General features: G+C 42.2%; 1 protein-coding gene and 1 pseudogene across 1 annotated transcript; both read right to left on the minus strand.

Annotated features, from left to right (window-relative positions):
* Nucleotides 1–709: 709 nt before the first annotated feature.
* LOC137277926 (glutathione S-transferase A-like) lies at nucleotides 710–8001 on the minus strand. Its single transcript, XM_067809935.1, has 6 exons — nucleotides 7824–8001; nucleotides 5733–5798; nucleotides 4281–4361; nucleotides 3165–3242; nucleotides 2742–2810; nucleotides 710–1127 (listed from the first exon to the last, which is right to left on the minus strand). The coding sequence occupies exons 1-6, from the start codon at nucleotides 7989–7991 to the stop codon at nucleotides 912–914; spliced, it is 678 nt and encodes a 225-aa protein (XP_067666036.1). The 5' UTR covers nucleotides 7992–8001; the 3' UTR covers nucleotides 710–911.
* A 1851-nt stretch (nucleotides 8002–9852) lies between these two features.
* Nucleotides 9853–14009, minus strand: LOC137278861 (glutathione S-transferase A-like; annotated as a pseudogene).
* Between the last annotated feature and the right edge of the window lie 2772 nt (nucleotides 14010–16781).

Below are 16781 nucleotides of genomic sequence, written 5' to 3' on the forward strand. Positions count from 1 at the left end.
ACAAATCTTCCACTATCGAATGAGAATAATGATGGTTTGTTAAACCATTGTTATATCTTGTTGACAAAAATTATAACAAAATTCTGCAAAGCTTGTGGTTTTTTCCTTTTTACCTTGGCGTTAGTTTGAGTCATTTACGATTATTTGTTTTTGAGTTAGAATGCAATTCATTGAGAAGATTTTGACCGTAACATATGTGTAAGCAGGCCGAAGCCCGATAGTAAATGGTATTGCTTGCTCAACCTTTTTCAGCTACGCCCCTGAATATGTGTTGGGCATTTCTGGGGTTCCACACGCTAATATAGCTGTACATGGATAAAAGAGACCTAAACCCACAATGACACACACTATTACTTTAGTATCTGACAATGTGTTATAATGGTGCGCATAGCGAAACACGTGGCCATCAAGATGTAAGGCTTATGACTGTTTTCGGATGAAATAAAAACATTGCTGTTGTCGTTCTTTGGTTCGCTATAAAATGAGGGTGATTGTTTACGGAAAGCTTAAAGCCGCCCCTACCATTAAACTTGTTTGGTTTTTTTGTCGGTGGTACTGTAGTATAGCAGATGTCACTGCGAGCACGAGGACACGACATGGAGCAAGGTTCATTACTGAGGAGAATCGAAATAATGTACCAAGAAACAGCTCTACTTTAAGAATATGTTCATTCCACAGATCCAACCATGTACCAAATCACAAAAAGTTCGTATGTTACCGTGATTTTATATCAAAGTTGACTACAACGTAAAAAGACAAACAAAACAGCTCATGTAAAACATTTTATAAAATATCTCGCGAAATGTCTGAATAATATGACTTTGAATAAAGCAAACCTAAAACTGTTGGATGACAAGCGTCGGATCATATGCTCAGAAGCATATGATCGTCGCCATTCTCAACTACAGTTCCTAAACAGGTCCAAAGATTGAAGAGTCACCGGGACCATCAGCCCAGTGTGGCGGCCATGTCGTTTTCACGGATGGCCTGTCCTTGACCTTGTCGTAGTAGGCAGAGATGGCGGGATATTTGGCGAGGTTAAGGCCGAGTCTCACCCCGAAGGCGACATACGGAAAGAAGAAGACATCAGCCATGGTGAAGTTGCTACCGACGACGTAGCCTCCGCTCTGTAGAAAGAAAGGCATTTATTAGAACGTTGGCAAGAACATTATAATCACCAATGTCATCATTCACTCACGCATAACAAGGTGAGTGAGTGAGTTTAGTTTCACGCAGCACTCGGCAATATTCCAGCTATATTGTGTGTAAATAAAAGAGTCTAGACCAGACAATCAAGTGATCAACAGCATGAGCACGGATCAGCGGATGTTATCATAGCTGGGAACGGAAGGCATAATAATTCACACAATTACAAATGTATCGGGTACAGGATATCAGATGTGATAATTGGTAGCATAGGATATTTGGAATCGAACCAAGGAATCGGTAACTGATAAGCAGTGTTATAAGGAAATCAAACGCCGGGAAAGGATGATCAAAGGGAATGAAAGAAATACTGAGTATTATAGTACTGTCGGAAATAGAAAAAAAATGTTTTCTTTTCACGTTTGTCGTTAAAATGTATGTAGTTGATATGAAGTGTGAAGTATCTGTTAAAATAAATAAATAACTACAATACCAGTAGTAGGGAAATAGGAAACGTGACGAAAAGGACCGAGGAGATATTAGTGCAGAAATGAGCCATGCGAATATTTTTTTTCTCCAAAGTCCAAAGCGACTTATTTGGGACAGACTATGGCTTTATGTAAATTAGTGTTCGATGATATTGTATAAGAAAGGGCACATTTTACATGTTCATTTTGAAACTGGACTTTGTTTCATCATAAACGATAGCTGGTGTGAAAAATAATATGCTGAAACTGTTAGGGATGTAGCATCATGGAGTCTCACTATCACTATAAAAAGAAACAGGTAAAGGGATCGTCTCAAAAGCAAATCCAGGACTGTGAGGCAAGCGATGAAAGGTGTCGGGCTGGGTGATAAAGATAACAGCTGAGATATGATATCCCACAGGGGAATTAAAGTATGGAAGTACACGGCATGTCCTAACACATATGACAATATCCAGTCCCGTCAATCTTCGGGTGGTCATGCCGCCTATATATTTTGAGACATTTAATACGATACTTTTCTATGGGTATCGGATATACATGATCCAGATACGACGGAACTATTTAACGGATATGGGGGAATCAAAACTGCAGATATGGGGAAATCAAAACAGCAGATATGGGGGAATCAAAACAGCAGATATGGGGGAATCAAAACAGGAGATATGGGGAAATCAAAACAGCAGATATGGGGAAATCAAACATCGGGTATGGGTGAATCAAACGCCATGTGTGGTGGAATCAAGCATCAGGTATGGAGGAATCATACAACGGGTACAGGGTATCAAACAACAGGTATGAGGGAATCAAACAACAGGTATGAGGGAATCATACAACTGGTATTGGAAGATCAAGCAACGTGTATGGTATGAATCATACAACAGGCGTGAAGAATAAAAAAAAACAGGTATGGGGAATCAAACAACAGGTATGGGGGAATCAAGTGAAAGGTATCTGGGTGAATCAACCATCAGGTATAGTTGAATCATACAACAGGTATGCGGGTATCAAACACCGAATATCGGGGAATGGCAGACCAGGTGCTGAAGTGGTACAGATAATGTATCGGGTATGGGTAATCGGTCCACCCCTGGATTTGTCGGTACTTACAGCCGCGAGGTAGCCCTCCCATAATTTCAACTCCTCTCGAAAATCCTCGTACTTTGTCTTTAACAGCTCCTGAAATACAAAATGAATACATTCAAGAAACATATACAGACAGAAATCTCGGGCAATGGAAAGCAGTGGCTTTCACCGACGGTGGCAGTAACAGATTCAAGAGAGAGAGAGAGAGAGAGAGAGAGAGAGCGACCTTCCCCGGTAGTGGCAGTAACAGATTCAAGAGAGAGAGAGAGCGACCTTCCCCGATAGTGGCAGTAACAGATTCAAGAGAGAAGGCGACCTTCCCCGATAGTGGCAGTCACAGATTCAAGAGAGAAGGCGACCTTCCCCGATAGTGGCAGTCACAGATTCAAGAGAGAGAAAGAGAGAGAGAGCACACAAGTATTCGAAATATTTATTGATACAACTTACCTCATCAAGTTTATCTTTAGGGGTTTTAAATCTGTACTGGGCGAGGTTCACGACGGCGGTGTTGAACACGTTTGCTGTCTGCAGAAACCAGAATAACCAAATGAAAGTTACATGTAACACTCAATTTTTATTTGGCGTTTATATGGAGAGATTTGTTTATAGTGACCAACCAACCAGACGCGAATATGCAAAGACGGTCGCCATATAGTTCAAATATTGCAGAAGGCAGCGTTAAACAACAAACCAACCAACCAGACAAGAATATGCAAAGGCGGTCGCCATATAGCTGAAATATTGCAGAAGGCGGCGTTAAACAACAGACCAGCTAACCGGACAAGAATATGTAAAGGCGATCGCCATATAGCTCAAATATTGCTGAGTGCGGCGTTAAAGAACAAGCCAGACAAGCAGACTAGAATATGTAAAGGCGGTCGCCATATAGCTCAAAGGCGGCGTTAAACAACAAACGAACAAACAACGCAACAGAAATTTTCTTCAGGATGTTGCGTATGTTTATAACATATCATTTGTGGAAGCCGCGGTGGCTGAGGTGGTTAGACGGTTGAATCTGTGTGCTGCCAATTAGGTGCCAGACTCTGAGGGTGTGGGTTCGAATCCCGGATGGGACTCAACCCAACAAAAGTACCAGACTTTTGTGTGTTTCAAAATTGTGCTTGCCAGGCAGGCTAGCTATGGCCGGAAACTACCAGCTCGCAAATAATTCACTGTTTTCAAATGTAGAAACGTAGCAAAAGATTGGAAAAAGGTGAAATACCAAAATTTCTCAGGACAAACTGTTGCATGATTTAAAAGTGCATTTAAAAATATGACTTAAGAAATCGGAGAGAGTGATATATATTTTTTAAATATGTACCATGAAAATTCTCAAGCCAGTCAGACCAGGACTATAGAGATTTACTGACCCAATTGGATATTTACTAGCCACGGGCTCTCACACTCGACTCTGTACTGTACTGTACTGTACTGTACTGTACTGTACTGTACTGAGAAAGCGTAATCCTAAATACAACATTTTTTACATTTGACCACTTTCTTAATGTTATTTAATAAACTATGTTTATATGTCTACATTGTTTTAATATTCAAACATCTCACCTCCGCACATCTTTGTACAATTCGGCCAAACTCGGCTTTGTCGTCAGGAAGGAGTTTCGTTCCTTTGTCTGGAAATTTATTCTGCAAACGAAATATATATTTAGAGAATAACCAACGAGGTACGAGTGATTACGGGAAATATGCCCGCGTTGGCAGCGGGGTACATTGAAAATTATGGAAGAGCGGTAGCCGATCAGAAAATGATATTTATAACTCCCCCGTTCCTTCACTCCCTTGAACCGGAAACTGAGAGGGATGGCAATTTTTCCAGGATCAGAGGATTTCCGCCAATTCTATTTCAAACTGATCATTTTTGTGAATCGCCTGAAGCCGATATTCGATGACGCAATATTTAGTTTTCAGCTGAAACCAATTTTCTTGTTGCCATCCCTGCGAAGAACGACTTGACACCCCACGAGTGACCCTTACAGAGTTGAATGAAGTACGATGTACGTGAGTATTAAATATAAGGTTCGCAATCTGAGAGCATAACCTTGTGGGAAAATGGGTGTCTATCTTTGATAGTGGTGATATTTTATTATAAAAAGATTTTCGAACCGAAGAGAAGTAAGCTCGTTGCCAACCTTTGCTTGCTTCGCTGGCCTTTAGGAAGACTGGTCATTTTCGCTTTGTTGCGAGAACCCCTTTGCGCTACCGTTTGCCTGTGATTCTTGGTATTATTGCTTGCAATATGTTGTGCTCAACGTGGAGATGACAAGCGAGCTTTCTACCAAGAGCTAAAACGCCAAAGACGTTGCCAAACTGGTTTGATGATTTCACTTGAAACGGCTCAACATATTTCACAGCAAGTGCAGTTCACATGTGAAATTCTGGGATGGAATTGATTTTCTCGACAGACTGCTGAGTCACGGGTCCGACTGGGGATTGATGGCTTTCAGACTGACGCCATATATATGGAAAATTGCTGAGTGAGGCATTACCCCAAAATATACAAACCAATCCCAGTGATCTGAAATGTGGAATGACACGTGTGGCAAAACATGCATGATTAGTCAAAACATGCATGATTAGTCAGGCGATCTTGGCCCTCAAGGTCTGATAAAGACAGATAACTGACTGAGACTGACTCAACAACTACTTGTCTTGACCCTAACGACATGAACATGTCTGTTGTCAACAGAAAACTCTTGCACAATATTAAACAGTTACTAATTATAGACGATAAGAGAAATCCAAGTGCTAGACTGATCAGTCAAATGAAATTTCATACTAAATTCAATGAAACGTACGCACTCATGCTCGCACGACCACACACACTTGCTCTCACGCACGCATTAATTCAGCTCCTTTACGTCACGAATGTCAGCATCGGCGTGTCATACACACACACGCGCACACACACACACACGCACACACGCACACACACACACACACGCTCACTCGGGTTCGCGTGATAGGCCTTTCTTCATGTGGATGTGTTTTATTGATTACCTCAAGATAGAAGCAGATGGCGTTTGACTCGTTCACAACAACGTCGCCATCTTTGAAGGTCGGCACCTGAAACATATGTCACGAATTTGAATGTACTCATGGTTTCCATTATGACTGTAGTGTCGTTTAACTTATAGAATCGGATTTGTTGTTTCATATATATAGTATATATAATATACTCCCAGTGTATAATTGTATTTATTTGGACAAAAGAGTTTAGTCAAATATGTTTTAAACAATAAGCTCTGGGAAATATGAAAAATAGTAACTTTAGACACAACTGAGCAAGGTTTCCTGACATTCATATGATGAAAACATAATATGGATTTGTTATGTGTCCTTGGGGGCTTTGGGGTATCCTAGTGGTTGAAAAACAGCAATTGTAATAAACAAACAAATAAATAAATAAATAAATAAATAAATAAATAATAGCAAAAGGCACCACTTCAGCTTCTGACTGATATATCTACCAAGTTTTGCAGAAAAATATTGAACGGCTTTTGATTTCTGCTCCGGAAACGAAACACACCTCTTACTTTTAAGACTAAGTCTGAAACATTTCCATGGATACCAGGAAAATAATAAATCACAAAAACCTGTAAATATCAAAAGGCACCACTATAGGTTCAGATTGATATATCTACCAAGTTTTGCAGAAAAACATTGAATGGTTTTTGAGTTCTGCTCCAGAAACGAAGCCCATCCCTCCATTTTGAGACTATGTCCGAAACGTTTCCATGGAAACCGAGAAAATGACGAGGCGTCGACTATATCCCCCCGCATTACATGACGGGGGGATAATGAGGGAGGATGGAGGATAAAAATAAAACAATGAGAGAGCGTGGGAAAGTGAGGAACCGTCTTCACCTGAGTCACCCGTGACGACCAGCTCGAGGGATCATTCTGACAAATCAGCATCCTCGAATGCAAAGTCATTGGCATAAAGGACACAGAGCAGGTCTACTGCAACCATGGAGAGAGATGTTAGTTTAATGGTGAGTTGTGTCTTTAGTTTTTTGTCCGTCCAGACAGACAACTTCGAAAGTGCATACGGGAAGTGGACAGGTTTGATATCAGGGTGTAATGATATGGGGAAACCGTCTTTCATACAGGTAGTGCATAGTCAGTTCACGCCCAGACGGTACAACGTTCCACAGATGAAATTCTATGGCCCCACGCCCTTTCCACACTGAAACTAGCAAACGCCATATTGTAACATCTCACACGACAAGGCTGACAAAGCTCTTTCTGAGGTACATGGTTCCCAATGTGTACGACGTCACACGGAAAGGTTGAGAAGTTCTTTCTGAAGTACATGGTTCTCAAAGTGTACGACGTCAGTGTCTCCAGATCATCTTCCCTAAATCAACGTCTGCAAGCACCACCGCCAATGGCTGCCATACACAGTTCAGGATGAGTTTGTGACCATTACCCTGGTCACAATTCATAATCTGAATGGTTCCATGGGGCCACGATGACAGTCAGTTCTGGGCTCTCATTGAAACCACTCAAGACATAACAGATGTTTAGCTGCATGTTTTTTGTATGCTAAGATGAACCTCGGTCAGTGACAGTGGCCTGCCCAGACTCGATTATTTACAGACCGCCGCCATATAGCTGGAATAGTACTGCGTAAAACTCACTCACTAACAATACATGTATTTCCGAATGTTAAACCTCATTCGCGTTGTATTGCACATTCCTTGTCTAATGTTTCTGTCGCCTTTATACTCAGGTTTCTTTAATGACAGCATTTAGTTTATAAACTATCATACGTGAATAAATTAATTGAACTTACTTTTGCTGTTTACAACAAATTAATATTTCGAAATAGTGCATACGAAATATTGTACTGGTAATGGGTACTGACAAATTAGATTCTTTACATATGAACATTCACGTCTAAACCATGCGCCTAGTGATGTGTCACGCCTTGCTGAGATAGGTTAATTCACTATGTACATACTTGACACCTGAACCTGAAGATTAACACAATTCAAATGCTGTGCATGTGTACAGTTAGTAGACACCATGGGATTCCAAAGGGATCGGACTAAGCATCTGTAACCCCCCTGACATTACACCACCTACCTGACCCCGTGGGTTTAGTTTTGTTATTTCATCCGACTTGTGCTCCTGATCGCCGAAGGAAATCCTCTTATTTGGGTAGCCCGAGAGTCCCTTTTCTTCCAAAACCAGCATGGGCTTCCAACAAGGAATGCTGCCAGACCCCCAGTACAAAAACATGTTGGACGACATGTCTGAAACGCCCAGTCGTTCGTCTCAAGAGAATAGCGTGGACCTGATGCGCTCCCCAGCTATATGAGGTTTTTCGGGTAGGAGTGTCAGGGCATAGGTCAAGGTCAACAAGCTAAGTCAAACAAGTTCAGAGTTTAAAAAAATAGAGACGAACGGTTTATTTGCAACGCCTTAGAATACTGGGCTACCTATAGCTCCTTCAATAGCTGTTTTTGACTGACCTTGGTATTATGTAAAAATAATGATGGTTTGTTAAATAGCTTTTATATCTTGTTGACAAATCATCTAACAAAATTCTGCAGAGTTTGGGTGTTTTTCCTATTTTCATTGACGTTAGTTTGAGTCATTTACGATTATTTGTTTTTGAATTAGAGCGCAATTCATTGGGGCGATTTTGACTGTAATGGACTCATCCTGTAATATATGTGTTAGCAGGCGCATAGCAAACCCGATAGTAAATGCTATTGACGACTTTCCTAAGTAAACTTCTTCAGCAACAATCATGTGTAAACCCGGGATTTTGTTTATGATGTTTTTGATAGTAAATGGTATTGCGTGCTTGCTGAATCTTTTCAACAACGGTCATGTGTAAGCCCGAGCTTTAGTTTATAATGGTAGCTACGCCCCTGAATATGTGTTGGGCTTTTGGGGGGTTCCACACCGTAATATAGCTGTACTTGGATAAAAGAGACGTAAACCTACATTGACACACACTATCACTTCGACCTTTAGTATCTCACAATTTGTTATAATGGTATGAGTAGCGAAAAACGTGGCCAGCAAGATGTAAGGCTTGTTACTGTTTTCGGATGTCTTCTTGTTCTCTTGTCGCTATAAAGTAAATGTGATTGTTCATGGAAAGCTTAAAGCCGCCTCGACCATTGAAACTGTTATTCATTTTTGTCGGTGGTACTGTAGTATAGCAGATGCCACAGCGAGCACGAGGGCACCGAATGGGCCAAGGTTCATTGCTGAGGCGAATCGAAATAATGTACCAAGAAACAGCTCTACTTTAAGAATATGTTTATTCCACAGATCCAACCGTGTACCAAATCACAAAACGTTCGTCTGTTACCGTGATTTTATATCACAGTTGAACATTATAATCACCAATGTCATCATTCACTCACGCATAACAAGGTGAGTGAGTGAGTTTAGTTTCACGCAGCACTCGGTAATATTCCAGCTATATTGTGTGTAAATAAAAGAGTCTAGACCAGACAATCAAGTGATCAACAGCATGAGCACGGATCAGCGCACATGGGATATGATGACATGTATCAAATGTCACCCAAGTCAGTGAGTCTAACCACCCGAAACCGTTAGTTGCCTCTTACGACAAGCATGGATTAATATAGATCAATTCTAACCAGGATCTTTACGGGTGCACATCAAGGTATTGTGAGGTGATGTTATCATAGCTGGGAACGGAAGGCATAATAATTCACACAATTACAAGTGTATCGGGTACAGGATATCAGATGTGATAATTGGTAGCATTGGATATTTGGAATCGAAGCAAGGAATCACTAATGAAAAAGTTGTAAGGAAATCAAACGCCGGGTAAGGATGATCAAAGGAAATGAAAGAAATACTGAGTATTATAGGGCTGTCGCAAACAGAAAAAACCTGGGTTTTTTTCACGTTTATCTCTTCAATTTATGTAATTGATATGCGTATGAAATATCTGTTGAAATAAATTAGGCCTAACTACAATACCATTGGTAGTTTTTCCCAATTCCAAAGCGACTTATTTGGGACAGACTATGCTCATTTTGAAATTAAACGATAGCTGGTGTAAAAATAATAACTTTCATGCTGAAACTGTTAGGGATGTAGCTACCATGGAGTCTCGCTATCGCTAAAAAACAAAGGTGGAAGGGATCGTCTCAAAAGCAAAACCAGGACTGTGAAGCAGGCGATGGTAGGGGTCTGGCTGGGGGATTGAGATATCAGTCAAGACATAATAATAGGAGAATTAAAGTATGGAAGTACACGGCATGTCCTAACACATATGACAATATCCAGCCCCGTCAATCTTCGGGTGGTCATGCCGCCTATGTATTTTGAGACATTTAATACGATACGTTTTTATGGGTATCGGATATACATGTTCCAGATACGACGGAACTATGCAACGGGTATGGGGAAATCAAAACTGCAGATATGGAGGAATCAAACATCATGTATGGGCAAATAAAAAAAACAGGTATGGGGTATCACACAACAGGTATGGGGTAAGTCAAGTGAAAATTATGGGTGAATCAAACATCAGGTATAGTTGAATCATACAACAGGTATGAGGAATGAAAGACTACAGGTATGGGGATATCAAACGCCAGGTATGGGGATATCAAACGCGAGGTATGGGGGTATCAAACACCGGGTATCGGGGTTTGTCAGACCAGGTGATGAAGTGATAGAGGATAATAAATCGGGCATTGGTAATCGGTCCACCCCTGGATTTGTCGGTACTCACAGCCGCGAGGTAGCCCTAAATCTTAAATATAACTGTTACATTTGGTACATTTGACCACTTTCTAAATGGTATTGTATATTTATATGTCTACATTGTTTCAATATTCAAACATCTCACCTCCGCACATCTTTGTACAATTCGGCCAAACTCGGTTTTGTCGTCAGGAGGGAGTTTCGTTCCTTTGTCTGGAAATTTATTCTGCAAAAGAAATTATATATATTTAGAGAATAACCAACGAGGTACGAATGATTAGGGGAAATACGCCCGTGTTGAATTACTGTTCAAAGTGCCGAGCCTTGGCGTGTGTAATTCCCCATTTTAGTATTCACGGGGCCTACATTTGGACGTTTTGTCAAAATTTAGTTATTGGAATGCCAGGCAAACCTTTTCGTAACCATTGCTAAATTTGGCAGACGACACAAGAGAAACAAATTTAGAGTTATCACCCTTCCATCACTTTGCATTCGCAAAACATCGTTATTTCCGTGCATCATGCGTGATTCAATGTTATTCGAAATAAAGAAGTACTACCAGGAAGTACCGGATGGGTTGGATTGGCAGCGGGGTACATTGAAAATTATGGAAGAGCGGTAGCCGAGCAGAAAATGACATTTATAACTCCCCTGTTCCTTCACTCCCTTGAACCGGGAACTGAGAGGGCTGGCAATTCCCCCAGGATCAGAGGATTTCTGCCAATTCTGTATCAAACTGATCATTTTTGTGAATCGTCTGAAGCCGCATTCGATGACACAATATTTAGTTTTCATCACGATGTACGTGAGTATTAAATATAAGGTTCGCAATCTGAGAGCATAACCTTGTGGGAAAACGAGTGTCTATCTTTGATAGTGGTGATATTTTATTATGATATTTTTCGAACCGAAGCGAGGGAAACACGTTGCCAACCTTTGCTTGCTTCGCTGGCCTTTAGGAAGACTGGTCATTTTCTCTTTGTTGCGAGAACCCCTTTACGCTACCGTTTGCCTGTGATTCTTGGTATTATTGTTTACAATATGTTGTGCTTAACGTGGAGATGACAAGCGGGTTTTCTACCAAGAGCTAAATCGCCAGAGACGTTGCCAAAATGGTTTGATGATTTCACTTCACATTTGAGCCCCAAAAGCATAAAGCGAGGACTCCTGTCTCGTGACGTCCAGAGAACCGGAATGAAGTTTGATTGAAACGAAACGGCTCAACATATTTCACAGCAAGTGCAGTTCACACGTGAAATTCCGGGATGGAATTGATTTTCTCGACAGACTGCTGAGTCACGGGTCCGACTGGGGATTGATGGCTTTCAGACTGACGCCATATATATGGAAAATTGCTGAGTGAGGCATTACCCCAAAATAAACAAACCAATCCCAGTGATCTGAAATGTGGAATGACACGTGTGGCAAAACATGCATGATTAGTCAGGCGATCTTGGCCCTCAAGGTCTGATAAAGACAGATAACTGACTGAGACTGACTCAACAACTACTTGTCTTGGCTTGCCCTAACGACGTGAACATGTCTGTTGTCAACAGAAAACTCTTGCACAATATTAAACAGTTACTAATTATAGACGATAAGAGAAATCCAAGTGCTAGACTGATCAGTCAAATGAAATTTCATACTAAATTCAATGAAACGTACGCACTCATGCTCGCACGACCACACACACTTGCTCTCACGCACGCATTAATTCAGCTCCTTTACGTCACGAATGTCAGCATCGGCGTGTCATACACACACGCGCGCGCGCGCACACACACGCACACACACGCACACACGCTCACTCGGGTTCGCGTGATAGGCCTTTCTTCATGTGGATGCGTTTTATTGATTACCTCAAGATAGAAGCAGATGGCGTTTGACTCGTTCACAACAACGTCACCATCTTTGAAGGTCGGCACCTGAAACATATGTCACGAATTTGAATGCACTCATGGTTTTGAGTATGAATATAGTGTCATTACAAAATAACTATAAACTCATGAAATCAGATTTGTTGTTTCTTACATATAGTACATATAATATACTCCCAGTGTATAGTTGTTTTTATTTTGACAAAAGAGTTTAGTCAAATATGTTTTAAACAATAACAAGATAACAACTTTCGACATAACTGAGCAAGTTTTGCTGACATCTAATGCAAACATAATATGGATTTCTCATGTGTGCATGGGGGCGTTTGGGTATCCTAGTGGTTAAATAAATAAATAAATAAATAAATAAATAAATAAACAAATAGAAACAAACTAGGGAGGATGGAACATCGAAAGTGCAAACGGGAGGTGGACAGGTTTGATAACCGGGTGTAATGATATGGGGAACCGTCTTTCATACTGGTAGTGCATAGTCAGTTCACGCCCAGACGGCACAACGTTCCATAGATGAAATTCTATGGCCCCACGCCCTTTCCACACTGAAACTAGCAAACGCCATATTTTAACATGTCACGCGGCGAGGCTGACAAAGCTCTTTCTGAAGTACATGGTTCTCAATGTGTACGACGTCACACGGCGAGGCTGACAAAGCTCTTTCTGAGGTACATGGTTCCCAATGTGTACGACGTCACACGGAAAGGCTGAGAAGCGCTTTCTGAAGTACATGGTTCTCAAAGTGTACGACGTCAGTGTCTCCAGATCATCTTCCCTAAATCAACGTCTGCAAGCACCACCGCCAATGGCTGCCATACACAGTTCAGGATGAGTTTGTGACCATTACCCTGGTCACAATTCATAATCTGAATGGTTCCATGGGGCCACGATGACAGTCAGTTCTGGGCTCTCATTGAAACCACTCAAGACATAACAGATGTTTAGCTGCATGTTTTTTGTATGCTAAGATGAACCTCGGTCAGTGACAGTGGCCTGCCCAGACTCGATTATTTACAGACCGCCGCCATATAGCTGGAATAGTACTGCGTAAAACTCACTCACTAACAATACATGTATTTCCGAATGTTAAACCTCATTCGCGTTGTATTGCACATTCCTTGTCTAATGTTTCTGTCGCCTTTATACTCAGGTTTCTTTAATGACAGCATTTAGTTTATAAACTATCATACGTGAATAAATTAATTGAACTTACTTTTGCTGTTTACAACAAATTAATATTTCGAAATAGTGCATACGAAATATTGTACTGGTAATGGGTACTGACAAATTAGATTCTTTACATATGAACACTTGCGTCTAAACCATGCGCCTAGTGATGTGTCACGCCTTGCTGAGATAGGTTAATTCACTATGTACATACCTGACACCTGAACCTGATGATTAACATAATTCAAATGCTGTGCATGTGTACAGTTAGTAGACACCATGGGATTCCAAAGGGATCGGACTAAGCATCTGTAAACCCCCTGACATTACACCACCTACCTGACACCGTGGGTTTAGTTTTGTTATTTCATCCGACTTGTGCTCCTGATCGCCGAAGAAAATCCTCTTATTTGGGTAGCCCGAGAGTCCCTTTTTCTTTCAGAACCAGCATGGGCTTCCAACAAGGAATGCTGCCAGACCCCCAGTACAAAAATATGTTGGACGACATGTCTGAAACGCCCAGTCGTTGGTCTCAGGAGAATAGTGTGGACCTGATGCGCTCCCCAGCTATATGAGGTTATTTTGTTTTTTCACGGCACAGGTCAAGGTCAACAAGAAACGAACGGTTTATTTGCAACGCCTTAGAATACTGGGCTACCTATAGCTCCTTCAATAGCTGTTTCTACTGACCTTGGAATTATGGACTTTTGTGAACCAAAACATGTAAGTGTCTTTGATGAGAGGTCATATGCATGTATGTTTAAATGCTGAAAAACTAGTGTCCAGTTAGTTGTCTCCCTTGACTCCCTTGACCTTGTATGCACAATTTAAGGCAGGGTTGGTTTGATGAGGTGGACAACTGGAACTGACTTTTGTCTGATTTACACCACACATAACCACGTAGCTCATCACTACCTGAAGCATCCCCACATCTCACGTGACCACGTCTCACATCATGACGCAGCTCATCGCCACATCTCACGTGACCACGTCTCACATCATGACGCAGCTCATCGCCACATCTCACGTGACCACGTCTCACATCATGACGCAGCTCATCGCCACATCTCACGTGACCACGTCTCACATCATGACGCAGCTCATCGCCACATCCCACGTGACCACGTCTCACATCATGACGCAGCTCATCGCCACATATCACGTGACCACGTCTCACATCATGACGCAGCTCATCGCCACATCCCACGTGACCACGTCTCACATCATGACGCAGCTCATCGCCACATCTCACGTGACCACGTCTCACATCATGACGCAGCTCATCGCCACATCTCACGTGACCACGTCTCACATCATGACGCAGCTCATCGCCACATCCCACGTGACCACGTCTCACATCATGACGCAGCTCATCGCCACATATCACGTGACCACGTCTCACATCATGACGCAGCTCATCGCCACATCCTACGTGACCACGTCTCACATCATGACGCAGCTCATCGCCACATCTCACGTGACCACGTCTCACATCATGACGCAGCTCATCGCCACATCCTACGTGACCACGTCTCACATCATGACGCAGCTCATCGCCACATCTCACGTGACCACGTCTCACATCATGACGCAGCTCATCGCCACATCTCACGTGACCATGTCTCACATCATGACGCAGCTCATCGCCATTTCCCACGTGACCACGTCTCACATCATGACGCGGCACATCGCCCCCATCTCACGTGAGCACATCTCACATCATGACGCAGCTCATCGCCACATCTCACGTGACCACGTCTCACATCATGACGCAGCTCATCGCCACATCTCACGTGACCACGTCTCACATCATGACGCAGCTCATCGCCACATCCCACGTGACCACGTCTCACATCATGACGCAGCTCATCGCCACATATCACGTGACCACGTCTCACATCATGACGCAGCTCATCGCCACATATCACGTGACCACGTCTCACATCATGACGCAGCTCATCGCCACATCTCACGTGACCACGTCTCACATCATGACGCAGCTCATCGCCACATCCTACGTGACCACGTCTCACATCATGACGCAGCTCATCGCCACATCTCACGTGACCACGTCTCACATCATGACGCAGCTCATCGCCACATATCACGTGACCATGTCTCACATCATGACGCAGCTCATCGCCATTTCCCACGTGACCACGTCTCACATCATGACGCGGCTCATCGCCCCCATCTCACGTGAGCACATCTCACATCATGACGCAGCTCATCGCCACATCTCACGTGACCACGTCTCACATCATGACGCAGCTCATCGCCACATCTCACGTGACCACGTCTCACATCATGACGCAGCTCATCGCCACATCTCACGTGACCACGTCTCACATCATGACGCAGTTCATCGCCACAACTCACGTGACCACGTGTCGCAAAATCACGTATTGTGCTTTTGACTTAAAAGCGGACCGATGAATTGCAATCTAACCCGAAAACTATTAAACATAAAATACTCAATGAAACGCTGATCATAATTAAAACATCATACCAATCTGTCAGGTTTTTGCAGAATTTTTATCCTAAATAAAAGAGTTCTTTCACTGACTACCATAAAGATATTGACACAGTTCACTGTGTGTTACAAGGTAGGAATGCAGAGAAAGGGACAGCCAGGTGTTCGAGAAGCGTGTGCACAAGTGCTGATACGGTTTTGATTCATTTACCCGTGCTGTGCTCTCTCCATCCTTTCTCACACACCTGACTGTTCCTTTCTCTGCACTCCCCCCTCGTAACAAACATTGAACTGTGACAATATTTTTATGACAGTTTGTTTAACAACTATTGTTATTATTTTTAGGACAAAGATTCACATAGTCGTGTCTCAAACCCTATGTCTTACGTTGCCACCTCACACATCACAATGGATGACAGCACCAACGTCTTCGACTTGGATTTTAGGGTTGATTAACTTTGGAATGTATCCTCTAAGGTACACTAACAGGGTCTAACGTCGATAGGGTGGTATAGGGTGATAGGCTGGACTAAGACTTATTCTCTGAATAGTAATCAGTACATATAATTTGGATAGAAACAAACATTTTCTTTCAGACTGAAAATGAGATGTGAGATTCAGAACCTGAGGTTATATAGACTTGCTTCAGTTTCAGGCGTTAGCGTCGAATAAAAGGTTGGAAGGGAACATAACACGGTTCATTGATCCTTGAGATCCTTGATATTAAGTACCTTTATATTCATTAATACATCCTGTGTAAGAGGTTGTTTGAAAAGCATATTTAGAAGTTGGGTAATGACAAAGTAG

This window comes from Haliotis asinina, chromosome 3 (assembly GCF_037392515.1).
Source record: "Haliotis asinina isolate JCU_RB_2024 chromosome 3, JCU_Hal_asi_v2, whole genome shotgun sequence".
Classification (NCBI taxonomy): Eukaryota; Metazoa; Mollusca; class Gastropoda; order Lepetellida; family Haliotidae; genus Haliotis; species Haliotis asinina.